The sequence below is a fragment of the Schistocerca americana genome, chromosome 4 (assembly GCF_021461395.2).
Source record: "Schistocerca americana isolate TAMUIC-IGC-003095 chromosome 4, iqSchAmer2.1, whole genome shotgun sequence".
Classification (NCBI taxonomy): Eukaryota; Metazoa; Arthropoda; class Insecta; order Orthoptera; family Acrididae; genus Schistocerca; species Schistocerca americana.
The window spans coordinates 792,995,991-793,021,497 of NC_060122.1; the positions used below are offsets into that span (position 1 = coordinate 792,995,991).

Sequence of the window (25,507 nt, forward strand, 5' to 3'; positions counted from 1 at the left end):
ATATTTAAAAATGTTAATAATATTCAAAAAGATACAACTTTCTACAGCAGCCTACGGTCTTCCTCAAGGTTTAGGCTACCTCCATACCAAAATACCATCAGGATTGGTTCAGCAGAGAGTCACGAAAACGTAACAGAGCGATTTACCTTCACAATTACTAATACTGGTATTAGTATAGACATATTAATTATACTGCTAAGAAGTGAATAAGCATTGTATTGATTACAGTGAATCATATCCTGTAGAACATACCAACCAATAACAGCATTTTCACACATATAATTAAGCTCAAAAGTGAGAGAGCAAATAGCTTTTTCAAAAAGTAAACATTTTCCCTTAATTTGCATAATATTCTTCAAATGAATAAATATCTTGTACAACACACTTTGTAAAATAGCCTATCTCCTTTATCAGAGTTCAAGCTATTCCACACCAAATTACATGGATATCGGTTCAGTGGTTTAGTTGTGAAAATGTTACAGAGAGAGTTACTTTCACATTTATAAGTAATGTGCAAGTATGGATTTGCTTGGATTAAACATATTGAGGATCTGATTCTTGAGTTTCTCCCGGCGTATTTGATAATCAAAATATCCACGGGTGTGCTGCCGGTCTATAGTGTCCAACGGGCACAATATTTTGGCGATCATACATGTCGCCATCATCAGGTGAACTGACGGACTGAGCTCCTGTGAACGTGCCGGCACGGAGATCCGTACGCTGTGGCTGCTCAGAGGGAACTGGGTTCGGTCGCGGCGGCGGCCGATTTAAATACCCTCCGCCCGCGGCGCGCTCCTTCCGCCGTCCGCGCCCCGCACCACGGTCGCACGGTGGAACAGATTGCGACGGCTGCCAGACAGCTGCCACCACCCTTCACAGAGGAATGGGGTATTTAAAACTCTAGTACATAGGGCGCGCACTATCTCTGACGCAGAGAGTCTACCCCAGGAATTGGAACATCTGAGAACTGTATTTCGAAAAAATGGGTACTCAGAGTGGCAGATTCAACGTGCTCTCCACCCAACCACTGCAGCACAACCTGCTGAGATGGATGAAGTCACGAGGGAGGAGGTGGGCACTGCATTTATTCCATACACAGGCGCACTCTCGGGGAAAATCACCCGCATTCTGAAGAAACACCGGGTTGGAACTGTGTTTTGTCCTCCAAATAAAACTTGTGCACTGGTGGGGAGCGCCAAAGACGACCTCGGTTTGAGGAAGGGCGGCGTGTACCAGATTCCGTGTCAATGTGGCAAGTCGTATATTGGTCAGACGATGCGTACCGTCAAGGATCGATGCCGTGAACACTAGAGGCACACTCGACTGATGTATCCGAGCAAGTCGGCGGTCGCTGAACATTGTTTGTCGGAAAATCACGCCATGGAGTATGACCGCACGAGGATTCTGGTACAGACGTCGAGATACTGGGACAGCGTTGTTAGAGAGGCCATCGAAATTCGCACCAATGACGACCTCATAAACCATGACTGTGGCTATAATCTTAGCAAGGCTTGGGAACCAGCGTTTGGGTTAATCAAGAGTAAATCGAGCAAACGTATAGTTGTGCCGACCACGGCGGACAGAGCCATCACACCGACGTCATCTCAGATGCCGTCGCAATCTGTTCCACCGCGCGACCGTGGCGCGGGGCGCGGACGGCGGAGGGAGCGCGCCGCGGGCGGAGGGTATTTAAATTGGCCGCCGCCGCAACCGAACCCAGTTCCCTCTGAGCAGCCACAGCGTACGGATCTCCGTGCCGGCACGTTCACAGGAGCTCAGTCCGTCAGTTCACCTGATGATGGCGACATGTATGATCACCGAAATATTGTGCCCGTTGGACACTATAGACCGGCAGCACACCCGTGGATATTTTGATTATATTGAGGATCGTACAAGAATTGTATTCTGGCTATTAGGCACAGCTGCATCCGGAATCAGTAAAATGAAATGAAATGTTCATAGGGCTTTACTGTCCAGGAGACCCCAACTGGGATGTTCAAAAGCTTGGCACAAGTCTTTTGACGCCACTTCAGCGACTTGCATGTCAATGATGGTAAAATGACGACGAGGACAATGTACACTACCAGCGAAAAAAAACACCAACCTGGCTGGGCACAGAACCCTAGAACCCATGATCATGATGCCTCAGTGCTAACCACATAACCATGCAAATTCAAACAGAGGCACATGACTCCCAGTGGCAAAAATGTGATGGGTTTGTGGCTGATGTTAGAGTGGATTAAACAAGCGGAATTGTATAAACATTGTATTCATTAAGTTGAACTGTATTATGTAGAACATATCAAACAATACAAGGATTTTCACAAATATGAAGTTCAAAAATCAAAGAGTAAATAATTTTTTTAAAGAGTAATTGTTGTTCCATATTGCATGTTATATTCTTCAAATCAATAACTATATTGTACTACATACTTTCTAAAATAGCCTATGTTCTTCCTCAGCATTCAAACTGCCTCCATACCAAACTTTATGAAAATTGGTTCAGTGGGATAGTCATGAGAGCATAACAGATAGGGTTACTTTTGCATTTATAATATTGGTATGGATTAAAAAATGAATCATATTACATTCTTACGAAAGAAAACTGCCTTTTTCATTTAGTAATATTGCTTCAAGAGAGGTAAGAACAAAAACATAATACATCTTACCTCATGCGGTCCACACTTTCTATTGGACAGCCAAAACTAGCAATAACCTGGACGATTTCACCCAGATTCCCTGCTTCCATTTCCCTTCTCAGCATGTCATATGCAGGAAAACAGCGAGACCAAATTGCTTCCATCAAAAACAATCCTTTCTCCCTTGCTAATGAAATCAGTTCAGTTGTTTCTTTCAAATTCATAGTCAATGGCTTTTCACAGAGTATAGGCTTCCCATTATTCAACATCATCTTTCCAATAGGAAGATGCTGCGGATGGACAGCTCCAATGTATACAACATCTGCAAAAATATGATAATTGCTTAAAAACAATCAAAAACACAAATAATTTTATGATAAAGCAATAGTGATGTGTTAAACTTCTGTGCCGGACTGGGACTTCAATATCTCACTTGCCTTTCCAAGCAGTGTACAAGGGTTGGAACTTAAATAGTGGCAACTAATTATTCACAATCGATACAAAAGAGTTAGAGTTACATGTTTGCACCTGTTACTGTCCTTCAAAGTAGTCACTAGTGTTGGGTAGAACCCATTGCCAACAATGTGGAAGGCGTAGTATACCATTAGCAGAGCCTGGTCTGTTGACGGTGAGAATGGAGCGGTCTACTGCCTGTCGAATCTCTGAAACAGTTCTGAAGCGAATGCCATCAAATGGTTCCTTCATCTTCGGAATCAAATCAAAGTCACAAGGACTTAAGTCCGGGAATATGGTGGATGGTACAGTACTTCCGAGGCCCATCGACTGAACAGAGCAGCCACAGCTTGTGCTGTTATGTGCCCGCACGTAGTCATGCAAAATGATGGGTGGGTTGTGCAGAAAGTGCTGCAGCTTCTTTCGCAAAGCTGGTCCCAAGGGATGCTCCAAAAGCGAACAGTAATACTGTGCACTGACGGTCTGCCGCGGAGGAATGTAATGCGTTAGGATAACATCATCACAGTCATACACAAGAATCACCATAACTTTAGACCGTGCCATTCATACCATCAACAGAACAGGCTCTGCTAACGGTATACTATGCCTACCACATCACTGGCAACGGGTTCTACACGATGCTGGTGACTACTTTGAAGGACAGTAACAGGTGCAAACTTGTACAACTTTTGTATCGGTTGTAAATAAATGCTGTGAATCAGTGTGTTAGAAGAGCTCCCAAGAGTCGTGTACCTGTGATAGCGGTACCTTTGTACTATTGTCTCCTGTGGATTCTGTCTCCTCTTGAGGAAGAACAGGATCTGTCATTAGCTGTCCACTTGACTGCGAGTAGCATATTGATGGTAGATGTAGGCATCCTGTACAAGGCAGACAGGGACCAGGGAGAACTCAGGGTTTTATACCAACAAGTTCAAGGTGCTGTATTTAACTGAAACTAAACCAGTGAGACTCACTTCACCTATTTTGGGGAAATCTGTTTAGTCTAGTGTCAAGAGGACGCACATGCAAAAGGGTAGGGGTCTATTAATCATCAGCAGTTCACATGTACAGCAAATAATGGTAACAAGGGACAGAAAAGAACATCAGATGCACCCAGTGTATATGCCTGGAGGCCTCATTCAACATGCTGAAGACACTACTCAAGCATCCAATGAAGGAACAAGGTGCAACCAAACTGCAGATTGTGACACACATTGGAACAAACAATGTCTGTCGTATGGGTTCTGAGGTCATTCCAGTGACTGGCAAAGAAGGGTGAGAACACCAGCCTTGTGCACAGAGCTCCCACAAAGCACACAATTTGCAGCATTGTCCCCAGAACTGATCTTGGCCCCTGGTTCTGAGTCAAGTGGAAGCAATGAAACACAGAATTCGAAGGTTCTGTGAAAAGCTACGCTGTGACTTCCTGGATTTGCACCATAGGGTTGAGATTTGTAGGGTCCTGCAATTGGGTCAGGTGTGCACAACACAACAGAGGCTGCTGCCCAGGTAGCTTACAATGTTTGTGGGGTGCACACAAGGGCTTTTTAGATTAAGTGACTCTCAACCCAGTCCCACTAAAGACAGCTGTATGAGATCCACAAGTATAAGTGTAAGACCCAAAAGAACGCTGCCCACATGCACAACAAAATGTCAGAGTTTGAAGTCCTCCTGAAAATCAGTGAAGCTCATATAATACTAGGGACAGAAAGCTGGTTGAAACCTGAAATTGAGAGCAGTGAGATTGCTGGGAAAAACTTTAAGCATATATTGAAATGGCAGGATAATGGGAAATGGGAGTGGGTATTTGCTGCAGTAGACGAGAAACGCAAATACACAGAAATAGAAATTGAAGCTGCATGCAAGACTGAGCAAATCTCAGTACCAGGGATGGGCATTAAATGCTAACTGGATCCTTCTACTTCCCACCAGACTCGTCTACGAATGTAAACAAAAAATTTAGAGAAAACCGCCGTTTGCTTGTATGCAAGTTCCCAAAGAACACTATCATCATCGGAGACTTCAATTATTCAACAATCAATTAGAAAAATTACAGTTTTGTTAGTGTTGGGTGGAATAAGACATCCTGTAAAACATTACTAAATGCTTTCTCTGAAAACTATCTAGAACAGACAGTTTGCAACATAAGTCATGATGGAAATATATTGTATCTAATGGCGAGAAATAGACTTGCCCTCTTTGAGGATGTCCACTTCAAAACTGGTATCAGTGACCCTGATGTGTTTGTGGCAACAATGATTACCAAAGTACAAAGGACAACTCAAACAAGTGAAAAGGTATGTGTGTTCAGTATAGCAGATTAAAAACCAGTAGTGTCATATATGAATGAGGAACTATGAACCTTCAGCACAGGGCAGGGGCATGTAGAGGAACTACAGCTCAAGTTTAAAACAGCTGACCATGCACTGGATAGAAGGCAGTCAGGTTGATGCAGTATTTCTTGATTTCTGAAAAGCATTTGACTCAGTACCATATCCACACTTGTTATCGAAAGTACAATTGTACAAGGTATCAAGTGGAATTTGTGGCTGGATTGAGGATTTTTTGGTAGGGAGCATGGAGCAAGCTATCTTGGATGGAGAGTCATCAACAGATGTAGAAGTAACCTGGGTGTGCCCAAGGGAATGAGTTGGGATTCTTACTGTTCGTAATGTATATCAATCACCTTGCAGACAATATTAATAGTAACCTCAGACTTTTTGCAGATGATGCAGTTATCTGTAATGAAGTACTGTCTGAAAGAGGCTGCATAAATATTCAACCAGCTCTTGATAAGATTTCAAAGTGTTTCAAAGATTGGTAATTTACTTTAAATTTTCATAAATGTAAAATTCTGCACTTCACAAACCAAAAAAATGTAATACCCTACGACTATAATATCAATGAACCACAGCTGTAATCAGTCAACTGCAAGTGTGCTCCCTGCCGTCGTTGGATAAGCAGCTGCAGCAGCAAGTCGTATACTCCTAGCTCACTCATTTGTTACATAGTTTAATTCTTAATTTCTTTGCGTGGTTTTTGGTACTTGCATTGTTTAATTCATAAACTTCGGGCGTATTATAGTGTTTGAGAGTTGTAGCATCGCGTTTTAGTACCTGAATAGTGTAAAATCGCGTAGTCGTTTGTCTTCTGTTTTTGTTTTGAATGGCCAGTGTCGGTTGGTCACAGTCAGTGTGCTCCCTGCCGTCGTTGGATAAGCAGCTGCAGCAGCAAGTCGTATACTCCTAGCTCACTCATTTGTTACATAGTTTAATTCTTAATTTCTTTGCGTGGTTTTTGGTACTTGCATTGTTTAATTCATAAACTTCGGGTGTATTATAGTATTTGAGAGTTGTAGCATCGCGTTTTAGTACCTGAATAGTGTAAAATCGCGTAGTCTCCTTCCGTCGCCGAGCAGTGTGTCAGCAGTGCGCAAGTAGCAGCATTACTGCATTTACTAGGCAATCCTGTATTTTAATAACCGTTTAAATTTTGTGTCGATTTGTTTGCGCTCTCTGTAGATTAGTTCAGACGTTCTTTGCACAACAGTTTTTAGCATGGATAGGGACTGCAACTGCTGTGTTCGGATGCAGGCTGAGTTGGCATCCATTCGCTCCCAGCTTCAGGCAGTGTTGGCTTCGGTCACACAGCTTGAGGCTGTTGCCAATGGGCATCACTGTGGGATTCCGGATGGGGGTTTGTCGGGGACGGCCAGCTCGTCCCACACATCCCCCGATCGGACTACAACTGTGGTTGCCCGGGATACTGCCCGCATTGAGGCTGATCCCTCACCCGTGGTAGAGTGGGAGGTCGTCTCAAGGTATGGCAGGGGGCGAAAGACATTCTGGAGGGCTGAACGGAAGGCCTCTCCGGTTTGTCTGACGAACCAGTTTCAGGCTCTGTCTCAGGCTGATACTGATCTTCGGCCTGACATGGCTGCTTGTCCTGTTCCAGAGGTTGCCCCTCAGTCTGCAAGATCCGGGCGGTCGCAGAGGGTGGGCTTACTGGTAGTTGGCAGCTCCAACGTCAGGCGCGTAATGGGGCCCCTTAGGGATATGGCAGCAAGAGAGGGGAAGAAAACCAATGTGCACTCCGTGTGCATACCAGGGGGAGTCATTCCAGATGTGGAAAGGGTCCTTCCGGATGCCATGAAGGGTACAGGGTGCACCCATCTGCAGGTGGTCGCTCATGTCGGCACCAATGATGTGTGTCGCTATGGATCCGAGGAAATCCTCTCTGGCTTCCGGCGGCTATCTGATTTGGTGAAGACTGCCAGTCTCACTAGCGGGATGAAAGCAGAGCTCACCATTTGCAGCATCGTCGACAGGACTGACTGCGGACCTTTGGTACAGAGCCGAGTGGAGGGTCTGAATCAGAGGCCGAGACAGTTCTGCGACCGTGTGGGCTGCAGATTCCTCGACTTGTGTCATAGGGTGGTGGGGTTTTGGGTTCTGCTGGATAGGTCAGGAGTCCACTACACGCAACAAGCGGCTACACGGGTAGCAGGGGTTGTGTGGCGTGGGCTGGGCGGTTGTTTAGGATAGATGGCCTTGGGCAAGTATAGAAAGGGCAACAGCCTCAACGGCTGCAGGGCAAAGTCAGGACATGCGGGGACCAAGCAGCAATCGGTATTGTAATTGTGAACTGTCGAAGCTGCGTTGGTAAATTACCGGAACTTCAAGCGCTGATAGAAAGCACCGAAGCCGAAATCGTTATAGGTACAGAAAGCTGGTTGAAGCCAGAGATAAATTCTGCTGAAATTTTTACAAAGGCACAGACGGTGTTTAGAAAGGATAGATTGCATGCAACCGGTGGTGGAGTGTTCGTCGCTGTTAGCAGTAGTTTATCCTGTAGTGAAATAAAAGTGGATAGTTCCTGTGAATTATTATGGGTGGAGGTTACACTCAACAACCAAGCTAGGTTAATAATTGGCTCCTTTTACCGACCTCCCGACTCAGCAGCATTAGTGGCAGAACCACTGAGAGAAAATTTGGAATACATTTCGCATAAATTTTCTCAGCATGTTATAGTCTTAGGTGGAGATTTCAATTTACCACATATAGACTGGGACACTCAGATGTTTAGGACGGGTGGTAGGGACAGAGCATCGAGTGACATTATACTGAGTGCACTATCTGAAAATTACCTCGAGCAATTAAACAGAGAACCGACTCGTGGAGATAACATTTTGGACCTACTGATAACAAACAGACCCGAACTTTTCGACTCTGTATGTACAGAACAGGGAATCAGTGATCATAAGGCCGTTGCAGCATCCCTGAATATGGAAGTTAGTAGGAATATAAAAAAAGGGAGGAAGGTTTATCTGTTCAGCAAGAGTAATAGAAGGCAGATTTCAGACTACCTAACAGATCAAAACGAAAATTTCTGTTCCGACACTGACAATGTTGAGTGTTTATGGAAAAAGTTCAAGGCAGTCATAAAATGCGTTTTAGACAGGTACGTGCCGAGTAAAACTGTGAGGGACGGGAAAAACCCACCGTGGTACAACAACAAAGTTAGGAAACTACTGCAAAAGCAAAGAGAGCTTCACTCTAAGTTTAAACGCAACCAAAACCTCTCAGACAAACAGAAGCTAAACGATGTCAAAGTTAGCGTAAGGAGGGCTATGCTTGAAGCGTTCAGTGAATTCGAAAGTAAAATTCTATGTACCGACTTGACAGAAAATCCTAGGAAGTTCTGGTCTTACGTTAAATCAGTAAGTGGCTCGAAACAGCATATCCAGACACTCCGGGATGATGATGGCATTGAAACAGAGGATGACACGCGTAAAGCTGAAATACTAAACATCTTTTTCCAAAGCTGTTTCACAGAGGAAGACTGCACTGCAGTTCCTTCTCTAAATCCTCGCACAAACGAAAAAATGGCTGACATCGAAATAAGTGTCCAAGGATAGAAAAGCAACTGGAATCACTAAACAGAGGAAAGTCCACTGGACCTGACGGGATACCAATTCGATTCTACACAGAGTACGCGAAAGAACTTGCCCCCCTTCTAACAGCCATGTACCGCAAGTCTCTAGAGGAGCGGAAGGTTCCAAATGATTGGAAAAGAGCACAGGTAGTCCCAGTCTTCAAGAAGGGTCATCGAGCAGATGTGCAAAACTATAGACCTATATCTCTGATGTCGATCTGTTGTAGAATTTTAGAACATGTTTTTTGCTCGAGTATCACGTCGTTTTTGGAAACCCAGAATCTACTATGTAGGAATCAACATGGATTCCGGAAACAGCGATCGTGTGAGACCCAACTCGCTTTATTTGTTCATGAGACCCAGAAAATATTAGATACAGGCTCCCAGGTAGATGCTAATTTTCTTGACTTCCGGAAGGCGTTCGATACAGTTCCGCACTGTCGCCTGATAAACAAAGTAAGAGCCTACAGAATATCAGACCAGCTGTGTGGCTGGATTGAAGAGTTTTTAGCAAACAGAACACAACATGTTGTTATCAATGGAGAGACATCTACAGACGTTAAAGTAACCTCTGGCGTGCCACAGGGGAGTGTTATGGGACCATTGCTTTTCACAATATATATAAATGACCTAGTAGATAGTGTCGGAAGTCCCATGCGGCTTTTTGCGGATGATGCTGTAGTATACAGAGAAGTTGCAGCATTAGAAAATTGTAGCGAAATGCAGGAATATCTGCAGCGGATAGGCACTTGGTGCAGGGAGTGGCAACTGGCCCTTAATATAGACAAATGTAATGTATTGCGAATACATAGAAAGAAGGATCCTTTATTGTATGATTATATGATAGCGGAACAAACACTGGTAGCAGTTATTTCTGTAAAATATCTGGGAGTATGCGTGCGGAACGATTTGAAGTGGAATGATCATATAAAATTAATTGCTGGTAAGGCGGGTACCAGGTTGAGATTCATTGGGAGAGTCCTTAGAAAATGTAGTCCATCAACAAAGGAGATGGCTTACGAAACACTCGTTCGACCTATACTTGAGTATTGCTCATCAGTGTGGGATCCGTACCAGATCGGGTTGACGGAGGAGATAGAGAGGATCCAAAGAAGAGCGGCGCGTTTCGTCACAGGGTTATTTGGTAACTGTGATAGCGTTACGGAGATGTTTAACAAACTCAAGTGGCAGACTCTGCAAGAGAGGTGCTCTGCATCGCGGTGTAGCTTGCTCGCCAGGTTCCAAGAGGGTGCGTTTCTGGATGAGGTATCGAATATATTGCTTCCCCCTACTTATACCTCCCGAGGAGATCACGAATGTAAAATTAGAGAGATTAGAGCGCGCACGGAGGCTTTCAGACAGTCGTTCTTCCTGCGAACCATACACGACTGGAACAGGAAAGGGAGGTAATGACAGTGGTACGTAAAGTGCCCTCCGCCACACACCGTTGGGTGGCTTGCGGAGTATAAATGTAGATGTAGATGTAGATGTTACCTGGGTGCTACAATTTGTAGGGATATGAAATGGAATGAGCACACAGACTTAGTCATGGGTAAAGCAGTTGGCAGAATTTGGTTTATTGACAGAATACTGGGGAAATGTAATCAATCTACAAAGGAGATTGCTAACAAATCACATTTGCGACCAGTTCTAGAATATTGCTGAAATGTGTGGGACCCATACCAAACAGCACTAACAAGTAATACTGAATGTATACAGAGAAGGGCAGCATGAATGGTCACAGGTTTGTTTGACCTATGGGAGAGTGTCACAGAGATGCTGAAGAACTGAACTGGCCGACTCTTGAAGCCTATTTACAAAGTTTCAAAAACCAGCTTTAATTGATGGCTCTATGAATATACTACAACCCCCTATGTATTGCTTCCGTAGTGACTGTGTGGACAAGATTAGATTAATTACAACATGCACTGAGGCATTTAAACAATCACTCTTCCTGTGCCCCATACATGAATGGTAGGGGAGAAAACCCTAGTAACTGCTACAATGGGACTTACCCTCTGCCACGTACTTAACAGTGGTTTGCTGAGTACTAATGTAGATGTAGAGAGAATGGCAAAATCAGAACAACCAAAAGAATTTCAAGAAGAAAAACATCAGAGAGTACCTGTTAACTGAATTAAAATGTCAAATTGTTCATAAGCATGGATGGAAGTACTCAACTGCACATTGTAGATATATTCTTTATATGTGGCTCTGTATTGTTTTGGTATACTAACGAGCCAAAATATTGTGACCACCTGCTCAATAACATGTTGGCCTATCTTTGGAACACAATACATCACCAATTCTGCATATCATGGATTCAACAGTTTGTTGGTAGGTTTGTGGAGGTATGTTGCGCCAGATGTCCATTCACAAGTCATGTAATTTCCTTAAACACCAGTTTGCTGATTTGTGTATGCAGTGATGGCACTTGATAGTGACCAAAATGGGTTACTCGATTAAAATCAAGTGAATTTTGTGACCAAGACATCAATGTGTTGTTGTTGTTGTTGTTGTCTTCAGTCCTGAGACTGGTTTGATGCAGCTCTCCATGATACTCTATCCTGTGCAAGCTTCTTCATCTCCCAGTACCTACTGCAGCCTACACCCTTCTGAATCTGTTTAGTGTATTCATCTCTTGGTCTCCCTCTACAATTTTTACCCTCCACGCTGCCCTCCAATACTAAACTGGTGATCCCTCGACGTCTCAGAACATGTCCTACCAACCGAACCCTTCTTCTAGTCAAGTTGCGCCACAAACTCCTCTTCTCCCCAATTCTATTCATTACCTCCTCATCAGTTATGTGATCTACCCATCTAATCTTCAGCATTCTTCTGTAGCACCACATTTCGAAAGCTTCTATTCTCTTCTTGTCTAAACTATTTATCGCCCATGTTTCACTTCCATATATGGCTACACTCCATACAAATGTGAGTATGCTATAATGAGTATACTATAATGCTCCTCAAACCACAGCAGCACGATGCTGGCTTTGAAACACAGACAATTAACCTGCTGGTAGATGACATCGCTGGCAGGGAAGACATCAAGCATGAAGTGGTACAGGTGGTCCACAACGACCAGCGTGTCTTTGATTACTATCAGAGGTCCCATGCGAGTGCACAGAATGTCTCCCACAGCATAATACTGCTCTCACCAGCCTGCATCCTTGGCATGGTGCAAATTTCGAACCGCTGTTTGCATGGATGAGGGCGTTTGCAAAGATGACTATTGAACTGGTTTAGCAAAACGTGATTCATTCGGCGAGGCGACATGTTTCCATTGATCCGTGGCCCAATCCCAATGATCCTTTGGCCACCAGAAATGTAACTGACAATATTGTTGGGCCAATAAATGAACACATACGGTTGTCTGTTGCGGAGCCCCATGTTCGACAACGAATGGTGTGCTCTGAAACTACTTGTGCGTGCAGCAGCATTGTGCTCTTTTGGCAGAGATGCTACAGATTCGCACCTATCCTACTTTACACAGCAGGCAAGCCTCCAAATCCCATGTTCTGTGAACAGTTGTGGGCATACAACTACTTATCGCCCATTGGGAGTTTCACTGTCGTTCTACCATTTTCTACAGGTGCTCACTACAACAGCATATGTGCATTTGACCAGCTATGCCTTTTTCTAGATATTTGTTCACAGGCTCTGGATAATAATAATATCACCTGTATCACAGGTGCTTATGTCAGTACATTTCCCAATTTGCCGCCCTTCTAATTGCTGTAATGATTCTTCTGCATCCGTCTTTGATCCACTTATATACAAAGGGCGTTCAAAATGTTTTGCAGGGTCATCTCTAATTTTTTTATTTTTTGCAGGGGGAGAATGAAATTTTTTTCGAACATACTTGGAACATTTAGCTCTAAGTTGATATATAAAAGTATTTTCTTTATAATAGAGGGAAACATTCCACATGGGAAAAATATATCTAAAAACAAAGATGACGTGACTTACCGAACGAAAGCGCTGGCAGGTCGATAAACACACAAACACAAACATAACCCTCTGGCTCCTACCCTTGTAACCGCCCCCGATGTAAAACCTGTCCCATGCACCCTCCCACCACCACCTACTCCAGTCCTGTAACCCGGAAGGTGTACACGATCAAAGGCAGAGCCAAGTGTGAAAGCACCTACATGATTTACCAACTGACCTGCCTACACTGTGAAGCTTTCTATGTGGGAATGACCAGCAACAAACTGTCCATTCGCATGAATGGACACAGGCAGACAGTGTTTGTTGGTAATGAGGATCACCCTGTGGCTAAACATGCCTTGGTGCACGGCCAGCACATCTTGGCACAGTGTTACACCGTCCGGGTTATCTGGATACTTCCCACCAACACCAACCTATCTGAACTCCGGAGATGGGAACTTGCTCTTCAATATATCCTCTCTTCCCGTTACCCACCAGGCCTCAATCTCCGCTAATTTCAAGTTGCCGCCACTCATACCTCACCTGTCATTCAACATCATCTTTACCTCTGCACTTCCGCCTCGACTGACATCTCTGCCCAAACTCTTTGTCTTTAAATATGTCTGCTTGTGTCTGTATATGTGTGGATGGATGTGTATGTGTGTGCGAGTGTATACCCATCCTTTTTTGCCCCTAAGGTAAGTCTTTCCGCTCCCGGGATTGGAATGACTCTTACCCTCTCCCTTAAAACCCACTTCCTTTCGTCTTTCCCTCTTTCCTGACGAAGCAACCGTTTGTTGCGAAAGTTAGAATTTTGTGTGTATGTTTGTGTTTGTTTGTGTGTGTATCGACCTGCCAGCGCTTTCGTTCGGTAAGTCACATCATCTTTGTTTTTAGATATAAAGTATTTTCTTTTATTTACAGATTAGCCATAATGGACCGTGAAATATATGTCAGGTTGCAACAACGGTCGGTGATGGAGTTCCTCTTCAAGACCGGCGATGACTCTGCCACATCGATTCACATTCAAGTTGCTCCCTGTTTATGGGATCGCAACAGTATCCAATGGTGGTTGCAGAGGTTTAAAGCAGGTGATTTCTCTCTACTGGACAAACGATGGCAGTGAGTGATGTGAATAGAGAGACCATTGATCAAATCATCCAAAATGACAGAAGTGTAACGACACAACAGCTTTATGAAATGACTTGTTTGTCATTGGGTAGTGTGGTATCTCTGGTACAGCCACTAGGGTACAGAAAAATCTGTGCATGTTGGGTGTCTAGATTACTGACAAGATAAATGAAAACAATGAGGAAGAATGTGTGAGGGTCTCATGAAGACCTTTACTGAAGAGTGGAAACAGTGTTTTGACGGCGTCATTACCCAGGATGAAACATGGTTGTTTTTGTCCGAACCTGAGGGCAAAACCCAATGGACAGAGTGGCGTCATCCGGGTTCCTCTCAAAAGAAGAAACCAAGACTTTCATGAACAACAGGCCCGGGACCGTTACTGTATGTCATTGGACAAGCTGCGACATGCCATCAAGACCCACAGACCACAGCTTCAGGATCAGCTCATCAGACTACACCATGACAATGCCAAACACCACACAGCCCTTATGACACAGGAGAAAATCAGGAAAATGGGTTGGAAAATTGTTCCTTATCCTCATTACAGTCCGGACTTGGCTCCATCTGATTTTTACCTCTTTAGTCGTATGAAGGTCCACCTGCATGGTAAAACATTTGATAGTGAGAAAGACCTATATCCTGTGCCAAGCGATGGTGTACAAGTCAGTCCGCAGAATTTTACCAAAGTGCATTTACATCATGGAAAGAACATTGGGACAACACAAAAAATTTCATGCGCTTCCTGTAAAAAATAAAAAAAATAGAGACGACTGTGCAAAACTTTTTGAATGCCCTTTGTACTTTCCTTATCATGTCACATTCCTGCAATTCCACCAGGTGACATTCAATCTCACAGAGGGCAGTGGTCATAATGTTTTGGCTTATCAGTGTGAATTGTTTTTTTCTCTTTTCCCAATTTATGTTTTAATGGATAGGCTTCAAAATGGTAACAGAACTTCTGAAAGTTATGCAGTTCTGTCACCCTGGATTGTGTAGGTTTCACAGTCAGTCAACTGTGTGTTTTGAAGTGATCCCACATTCTTGTGTCCCGAATTTATAAAAATTGCATAGAGTTCCCTTAGATCACAAGGATATTCTTATGGATTTTAATCAAAGCAATCACAGATTGGAGAAAAGAATTCAATAATGCCAGTAGTATAACAACTGATATCAAATTCCAGAGTACTTCTAATAACAATACTTCAGTGCTTGCTAGGTCAGAGAGAAGAGTACTCAAAGTAAAACACGCTCATGAAAATGAAACTAAAGGCAGAAATGCGTAAGATTTGGGAGGGCAGAGGAATAATAATAATAATAATAAAAAATAATAAAAATATATAGTTCTTTAAAATGGAAGCAAGTGCTTCTAAAAAAGAAGAAAGGAGGCTTATGAAGAAAGAAAGTACGGATAGACAGTTGTGAAGCAGAAGAGAAAAGATAAATACTTACATAATGGTGTAAATTGAGAGCAGGTGGACTGCAAGGGCAATGTACACAATGAAGAGCCTGTTCTGGTAATAGAGTTCACAGTGCTTTGAAGAGAGATACAAATTGTACGAGCAGTGAAGCAACTACCACGGTCACTGCAGAAATGTTCTACAACATGTCTCAAAACGTCACACATTTGCCAGTGTGGCAGTTTGTCTTTATATATTAACTCTTAGTTAATAAATTGGTAGCTTTCAAATATGAAGACATGTTGCAGACATATAGCTTAACAGAGTAGTGATGCCACAAAACTTGGTGAAAAGTATACATGTGGATTACTCTCTACCACACAGCTCTTATACTTCATTGTCTATTATTTAAGAACACAAAAGTAACAAGGTAGGAAAAATAAGAAAGATCATTTAATTGAAAAAAATATTGAGGAATATGGAAGAGAAGGGAATGGAAAAATACAGAAGCAGGTAGGTGCATGGGGGATAATTTATAAATGGCTAAATAAAGAACAAAGACAGGGAAAGGACAAAGCTAAACAGAACCGCTTGAAAGAAAAATGCAAGAAAATTTGCTAAAAAAACTGATGGCAAGTTTAAATATTAATAAGTTCTGCAGCACTTGCAGATAGATGCTGTAGTTCAGTGGAACTAACAACAAGTAACTTCTGTGTGAAGCTATTAATCCTTGAGCAGGCACACCTATTTTACAGTGTGCCAACTACAAATAACATTGCCTTGCACCATTCCACTGTTGTTTTACAATTGTGATCCCATACCTATTCCTTCGTCATTGCTCCAGCTAACGCAATGGTACACTCTGTTGTCATACATCCGAGTGAGCAGTAGTAATATGAAATAATAATGGGCTAGGTGACAAAAAATTTATGATTTGTGCAAGCAAATGATCCAGATTCTGAGCTATCAGCACAATCCCACAATGAGGCAATTGTCTAGGAGTTAATTTGTAATCAGATAAGAGCTTGGCAGGAATCTGATGCAAATACACTGTGTAATGATCCGAAAGGAGTCATTACTAGGGGGTGACACTTGTAAACAGAAACAGAGTGATTCTATGAAAGTTTATTTTATTACTGTTTAATCATTGTTTTTTCATGTACAAAGTACACCTGTTTGTGTTAAGAAAACTGGTGCACCCACTCAATGGTTAAAGGGCACCATGATGCTTGAATATGTTACGACTGATTTTTCCCTAACTTTCACCTCATGCAGTATGAAAATGCTGAATGGCTTACCCTTGAAATTTTAACAGTGTGAGGAGTACAAGCTGCGTATACAACAGAAATCTCTTGTTTACATTACCGTTAACTTTTATTTTAAGTGTCTTCAATGTGGCCAAAAGTGTTTATGGAAGAATTTTTTGCAGCCTTCTACTGGAAGCCTCACAAAACATTGAACTTCTTGTATCTTGAGCTCACACTTTGCACAATTTACTTTGATTCATTCGAGCAAACTTTCATTCAGGTTGGAGACAGGTGGAGATCAACAGGAAACTTAGTTTGAAAAGGCCCTATTTATTTAGTTATTTATTGAATGATGGAAACAAATACATAAAGACAACATTTTGAACAAATGTGCGTAATCACAGGCTCATTCACTCTTACATCTCCAGATCTAGCTGCCTGACATATCATCCAATGTGCAGTGAATGTCCATTATCATATCTTTGTAAGCTCGAAGAGGGTAGTCAGCAACGATACAGTGGATCGACTATAAGGAGACAACACATTCACAATTTGTAGAACTAGCCTATACACAGTTGTGCTTTTCATAAATATGCTGGGCATCAGTAACTCACAGATTTTTTTTTTCTCAGGAAGATCAAAGTGTGACATCATTAAACCCCTCAAAAAGATAGGTGAATGACAAACATCAATTATTATTGATCCATTCCACTACTGACATCAGCTTCCAAAATTTTTGACAAAGAGATGTATTCTGGAATAGTAATCCACCTGAGCAACAATAATATTATCAGTAAATCACAGTTTCGATTTCATATGATTTTCTCAACTGAGAATGCCATTTAAACATTCATTCACCAAATTTTACAAGTATTAAATAACAAAATAGCAATGGGTGGCATTGCCTGTAAGCTATCTAAGGTATCTGACTGTGTGAATCACAATATTCTCCTAGGTAAACTGAGCTTTTATGGAACTGATGATTTGGCCAACAAATGACTGTAATACCTAAGCAAAAGAATGCAAAAAATTGCACTTAATAATTCAGTTTAAGCAGTGGAGGTTGTTCTGATTGGAGAGCTCACTACTGTTTCTCATATATGTAAATGAACTCCTGTCGAATATGTTTGAGAAGTAGAATTTCTTCTTTTTGCTGATGGCACTAGTATTGTTAATCAATCCATACACACATACAGCAACAGAAGAAATGGAAAATGATGTTCTTGAAAGTATTATTGACAGGCTTTCTGCGCGTGGTCTCACTCTCAATTTCTCAAAGGCACAGTTCTGCACATCTACGGATAGTACAAAAATGGTAAGTATGCTATCTCCAAAGGCAACCTTCCCCATCTTCTTAAGGCATGTTATGTATGCTGTGTATTATATTTTGGTCCATTGACCGGCACTGTATTAACTTGACAAATCCTTTATCATTGTGCGATGATCCTTGGATGGATGGATGGATGGATGAATGAATAAATAAATAATTGCACTTTGAATCACTGCAAATCTTGGAGAGAAACAAATCAGTAAGCTGACATATTTTGCATATTTTTATTTAATAAAGTCATAAGGAACAATATCCTGGGGTACGCAATTACAACACCAGATGAAAAACTGGCAGTCATTACTTTACATTAAAGTTGTCTTAAGCACAAAAGAAGTGCACAGTGCAGCCAACAAAATTTTTCATCGTTTACCCAATGATATAAAACATCTGACAGTCAACATATGTAGTTCAAAGTACCTGTCATCGATCAGTGAGTGTCTCCATTATACTGTGAGTGGTTATCTTTGCTCCTTCTATTGATTAATCTTTTATCCAAACATGGAGAATACATAAAGAGAAATTTTAATAACTGACTTACCAACATTAGGATCTTTTGCAAGTTCTTCATATGAACCATATACAGAAGGAATTTTATGAAGGTCTGCAAAGGCCTGTGCTCTTTCAAGATCTCTGGCAGCCACAGCCACAACTTTGTGTTCTTCCTGGGAGAGTGTGCTTAAAGCAACAACAAAGTCATGACTGATTTTACCAGCACTTACAATTCCCCATTTTGTTGCCATCTGCAAAGAATAGTTTGTAGCACATTAGCAATTTTAAGATTAATGTGATTAAAGATAATTTCAATTCAACAGTGGCATCTTGTTCTGTTTTGCAATTACTCCTACCATTTTACTCTAAGCTACAATGTTTCCTTTGATGATGTGTGTCCCGTATGACTTCCCTGCTTAATCCCAACTAACTCTCATTAGTCAAACTTTTTCTTCTCTTTTTCCAGATGAATTATCATGTACATGAACATTACACCAGTATTGTGCATGTTTTCATTCATAACCTTTAGGTGATTTACATATAGCAAAACATTTACTATGATGTATGCAGAAAAATACATGATGAAATGAATCAGTTTTTTGAGTAATAATGCATAAGATGTACAAGAATGAAAGTCAGGAGATGAACCATATTTATAATTACAACAAAGAAACTGAACAGTGACTTGACAACACCTCATCACCACTTCCACAATATTGTAGATACAAATTTCCATTTAAGATTAATTATGTGGACTAGATTAAACAGATACCTGGCTGACCAACACTGAGGAATGCCTGCCACTCAAAAAAAAATTCATCTTGAAAATAGAATGAAACATGATATACATAAGGGTTACGGAGGAACAGGTAACGAAGAAGAAGAAGAAGAAGAAGAAGGAAAAGAAGAAGAAGAAGGAAAAGAAGAAGGCATGAGAACAAGAATGCAAAAGATGTTCAGAAAGTTTCTTTTATCTTGCATACTTCATGCAAGTGAGAAGGTGAAGCAAAAGAAAACTATACCATTATACCCTGTGATTACTTTTTTTACGGGGTCAATCAATAAACTATTCTCCCAACTAATTTCAATAACAAGTGACAAACAATCAGTTATCCTTAACGGTAATGATAAGGGAAAGGATTAATTCGCCCCAACGCTTCACTTTAGATATTGCATTTATCGTCACACCCTTCAGTGTAAACCACAGAACAAGTAAGTGTAACAATGAGAGAATATTTGCACTCGTAATATTTGCTATATAACTTAAGAATTACTTAACAATAGGAATCTAAAATTATTCCTTTTTAACAAACATATTTTAAGACCATAAACAATAAGGATCAATGGTTAATAAAATCCCATAAACTTGAGTAAGGATCACCTTTTCAGTCTCTGAATGAAGTCAGTAGGTGACATAGGGGACAATCAGACGTACATCAAATGTTACACCATTAAGGAAGATCACTCATTAAGAATTATAACCACAAATTAAAGAAGATTCATTTAAAGCAATTAACATCAATAGCAAACAATTAAGTCACATCTCAGCAAACGTATCAAAACCAAATCTTTCAGTTCTATAATAATGTTGGATCATGGAATACACCGGATAACAGACACAGAAGGCTAAATTTCCTTAATAGTGTACAATACTCAGGTTATCCAGAACTACTCTAATTCGCCTTTCTTGGTCATAACGGTGGAGTAGATAATTAACCTCTTACTTCATTCTCCTGGGACACTGAGCGGCAATAGACGCTCGGGCAACTCTTACCCCAGCGTGGCACGGGAAAGAGGATGGCTCTACCAGGAGGAGGAAACATTTAGCCGAACTGGAAAGGGAACTCGTCTGACAAGAGCCACTAGGTTGGACAAATACGTTGGCGAATTTTAATCATTAACCAAAGTTTGCTGGCCAGGGGATGAAAATTACAGAGGCAAAGGTAGCTTTATTTGTGCTCACAAGAACTGATAACTTCTGCAAATGAGATTCCGGCAGAAATACCGCCATAATATCAATACAGGGCTTCGGAGCTGAGGAGAGCAAGTCAACAATAGTCTCTACCCAATACGCCCAATATTTCAGACAGACCGAGCAACTGACATCAGTCGTGGCTAGGCAGATTACCAAATAGAAACTCTAGCACTACCTTATATATAATTAAATAGAGCACTTAAATGCCACAGGGACTATACTCCCTAACACAAGAATACATACACAGTAATAAAGACTAAAGTTAAATATGCCTACGTACTAAAACACAACAGATATTGGCGAACATTAACATTATCTCGCATTTCAGACATCCATAAAATTAATTGGCTCTATCTCTCCGCCAGACAGTACAAGGTTATGTAACATTTTACAACGTGCATTTCTAAATAGTTACCTACGCTGTCCATGGGAAAGCAATGGTTTGTAGAAGGTCCAGAGCCAAAAAATTTTTCTTTTTTTTTTTTGTTTATTTACGACTCGCGTCTCAAGTCAGCATGGCGTTCAAATGAATGATTATGCAAAGGGGACAATAACACACACGCAAGGCAATTTCCGATCACAAACTCAAAGAAGAGAAACATTGCCCCACAGTTATTAATAGCTCCAACAACACCGGGAGATTGGCCCCGCCAGACTATGACCATTGCACTAACTAGATGAAAAATCTTACTTTCAGTGACGACACCACCTTCTGGAGGTTACTGGCACCCGCAGACAGACTTCATAGCTTCCCCATCCCATGAATGGAAACCAAACGTTGTCCACAGATTTACGGCCTCTTCTGTCCTCACGCCCCAGGTTTTTGGGCCCTTCCAAACTTAGCGTAGAGGGACCGAGCGTCCCGCTGCAGAAAAGTCATCCAGGGCCAAACACTCATCTCAACTGCCTCATCCGCCCTTGGCACGGCACACAGCGCCTCCTCCCAGTGGGCACACTAGCAGCGTGCTCAGAGGCTCTGCAACACCCTCTAGGAAAGTGCGGAAACTCCAAACAGGAGTAAACCAAGGGAAAAACAGGAACCGTGGCAAACGACACAGTTCAACCTCCCCCTCCAAAACAGACACTCCCCACTCCCCACCTTTAAGGAGGGGGGGAGGGGAAAATCCCCAACTACCACTGATTTTAACTTGACTAACATGCACCCGGATTACTTTCCCACTATCTGGATGTCTAATTGATAAATTGACAGGGCTAACTATCTCCTGTATGATATAGGGACCTCCAAAATGTGGGGCGAGCTTATGCCTAGCTCCCCTTCCCGATTGGTGAACCGGATTAAGGTTCTTGAGAAACACCTTGTCACCAACTGTACCTTGAAAGGGACGTCTGGCTTTATTATAGCAAGCCCTTTTCCTTTTATGTGCGCACCGGATATTAACTCTAGCCTTATGCCAATTGGATTTAATAAGCTGAGAGTCAATTACCTGTGGCAGGAGGTCACTGATATGCCACTAGTTACTAAGAGGGCAATTGATCGGATATGCCAACATCAAGGAGGCAGGGGTCATCCCAGATGATTCATGACGAGCAGAATTGAAGGCAAAATTTAGCCACGGGAGAGACTGTTCCCATTTAGATGGGTAACGAGTATGGTAGATGATCAAGGCCACCTTCAAGTTACGGTTAAAACGTTCGGCAAAGGAGGGTTGAGGGTAATAAGGAGTTGTTGCCACATGATGAACACCATCATTAATACAGTCCCGACTTCGTAAAACAAGGTTTTCATCTGTTTCCAAAATTTAAAGAACACCTTCAAGTACTTCACCTTGATAGTAATGAAGTGGCGCAAGCAGAGGTAAGATTGTGGCTCTGGCAATGAAATCAAACATTCTATAGTGACAGTATAAATAAACTGGTCTCTTGTTGGGAGGAATGTGTTCATCACCAGGGTTACTGTATTGAGAAATAAACATGTAGGCATTAAGAATAAAGATGCAGAATAGTAACAATATTTATTTTATTTAAATACTTTCAGGTTTTCATAAAATAATTTGGAGGCATTACTCTTCAGCATGCCCTCATACTTTTGCCCAAAAGTTGGCCACTTCCAATGCATTTTTTGTTCCTTGTATATGTTCGTCTCCTGTGTAGGTGATTGAAAACAGTTGGCATTGAAGCGTATGATGAACAGTCATGTCTTCTCCACAGTCACACTGAATATCATCTTGATCAGTGCAGCCCCATCTTGCCAAAGAAACCTTTGATCTGCCACCTCAATCTATTTAAGGACGTCCAAGTCGTCCATTCCTCATCATGGCAATGAGGTAAAGTTTCAGAAACTCTTTTCTAGCCAGGGAGGAACATAGGTCAAAGCCCTCCACAGTTGCAAAATAGCTTTTTCAGCAGTGATCTAAGTGCCAGTAACATTCTAATGAAACACCTGCTCAACTTCACTCATAGTAGGTGCAGATTGTTCCCCTACACAGGGTGGGTTCTCTCCTGCTCCACTGTCTTTCTTTCCTCATTTGCAGCTATGGAACTGCAATGACCTGGGATCTGGACAATAAAAGTACTCGGGCATACCCTGGGGAAAGTCAGCGAGTGCCAGCTAATCCTTCCACTCCAGGAAATTAACATCCAAGTCCTTTTTGGAGCCACATCTAACAATTATCCCTATTAACAATGTCTTATACGAGAAATGTATTCCTCTCAAAGTAGTTCAGTTTGTAGTAAAGTGTACTAAAAATATGTATTAAGTAAGTGATAAAAGTATTTTGGGGGACAGAAAGGAAAGGTTATCTGTCAGTTAGACTAAAATTTGATGATTATACACTAGCTTATTTTAAGACATATCGTAGAATATTGAGAATAAACCACATATTGAAGCAAATGCATTACGCAAAGAGAATAGTCACATCAAACAATACAATAAAAACAATTTGCAGTTCAGTGAAGGAGGAAACTGATTAAACCAGGGCTCAAAAGGAGCAGATAGCTTTTGTACAATGCTAATCACCATGTGTACAGTGGCATAGCTCTTTAACAAGCAGTTTATATTTATTATGGATAAGACAGGATTCTCAGCTTCCATAAATGTTACCCGTTTTTGAAAGTAACTTCATTAACGTGAATATAATCTTCACTACGGCAGAAGAAGTAACATTTATCATAAAATCTTTAGAGCTATAAAATTCTAATGGTTATTAAATAAATATGTCTGCTTGTGTCTGTATGTGTGGATGGATATGTGCGTGTGTGCGAGTGTATACCTGTCCTTTTTTCCCCCTAAGGTAAGTCTTTCCGCTCCCGGGATTGGAATGACTCCTTACCCTCTCCCTTAAAACCCACTTCCTTTCGTCTTCCCCTCTCCTTCCCTCTTTCCTGATGAGGCAACAGTTTGTTGCGAAAGCTTGAATTTTGTGTGTATGTTTGTGTTTGTTTGTGTGTCTATCGACCTGCCAGCGCTTTTGTTCGGTAAGTCACCTCATCTTTGTTTTTATATATAATTTTTCCCACGTGGAATGTTTCCCTCTATTATATTAATGGTTATTAAATATCAACAAAGTTAATTAAAGAGAGTTGTTCTGAATTTAGTAACATTTTGAGTCATCTATGTAACCAGTCACTTATCAGTGAAAGGTTTAATATTTTGTCTATTGGCATACATCTTGGGATATTCAGCCAATGGTCATTAAGTGCTTTTGTCTCAAGTTTCTGCAGCTAAAGTGGCTGGCACTGTCAAAGAATCATCCTCCATTTCCGGGGACTGCCTAGAGTCGAGCCCACAGCTGGAAATTATACGTACCTGTCGCACCAATGTCTGAGGGCCTTTCCCTGATTGTTAACACTGTAGTTTTTCCTTTGTTAACTGCAGCAGCCCTTCACTCTAATGGTTGTTCCCTGCATCGGGAGGAGGGGGAATGCAGGCTCCATTTATCTTGACTCTTTCCTGTTTCTTGTTAAAGCTATTGCTGTGCTTATGAATTTCAGTGCCTTACCTAAACAAATGGGTGTGGCAGTTGTTCTCCACAATAAGAACCTGTGAGTCAGCTCACTTTATCACATTTCACACAGTGTGATGATGATGATGTTTGGGTTGTGGGGCGCTCAACTGCGTGGTTATCAGCGCCCGTACAATTATCCAATCTTTGCTCAGTCCAATTTCGACACTTTCCTGGATGATGATGAAATGATGAGGACAACACAAACACCCAGTCATCTCGAGGCAGGTGAAAATCCCTGACCCCGCCGGGAATCGAACCCGGGACCCCGTGCTCGGGAAGCGAGAACGCTACCGCGAGACCACGAGCGGCGGACCTTCACACAGTGTGAGCTTTGAAATGGCTGATTTCTCCATATGTCTCAACTAGCAATACCGTTTATCTCCAGTGATCCTCACTTTCATTGATCATCCATTAATTCCAACTCGTACAAAGCCTGCAGCATTCTCCTTAAACGGTTTGTCCTTCACTGATATGAGACACACTGTGATCATCTCAGTCAGATTGTCATTACGCATTTTTGTCCAATATACAGCTGTTTCTTTCCATCACTCTGAAGACGTATGGCATTTCTTCTTTTGACGTGTCGCTACACTAGGTGTTAGGATTCGTGACACATTTTATACGCCTGCAAAAGCAGCTACTCAGTACACATTCGACATGTCACACCTCATCTCCGAGATGTTGCGGCTGACGTCTCCGTGATTACCCTGCAATTCACATTTACATGCACGGCACATGGTTAATCAAATCACTTTCAGACATTTTCTCTATTGCTTCAATTTCCACTCGCATGCAGGGAAAAATGAAAACTAAAATCGTTCTGTAACAGCCCTGATTTCCATTATTTTATTGTGGTAGGTATTTCTTCCTACGTAGGTCGGAGTCAACAACGTACTTTACCATTTGAAGGAGGAAGCTGGAGACTGAAATTTTGTGGAAAGATTTCATTGCAAAATTAAAACTTTTGTTTTAGTGATTTCCACGCCACCTAGCATATCTTATCCATGATACTCT

The 25,507-nt window shown here is 41.8% G+C and overlaps 1 protein-coding gene across 2 annotated transcripts in view; it reads right to left on the minus strand.

The window, feature by feature from the left end:
• LOC124612737 (trans-1,2-dihydrobenzene-1,2-diol dehydrogenase-like) overlaps positions 1–25,507 on the minus strand; it is a 110,333-nt gene that overhangs the window by 64,092 nt on the left and 20,734 nt on the right. For both annotated transcript variants that reach the window (XM_047141115.1, XM_047141116.1), the window contains exons 2-3: positions 18,603–18,804; positions 2,670–2,961 (exon numbers count right to left, since the gene is read on the minus strand). In XM_047141115.1, coding sequence (XP_046997071.1) covers positions 2,670–2,961; positions 18,603–18,804 — 494 coding nt within the window. The remainder of the gene's footprint in view (positions 1–2,669; positions 2,962–18,602; positions 18,805–25,507) is intronic.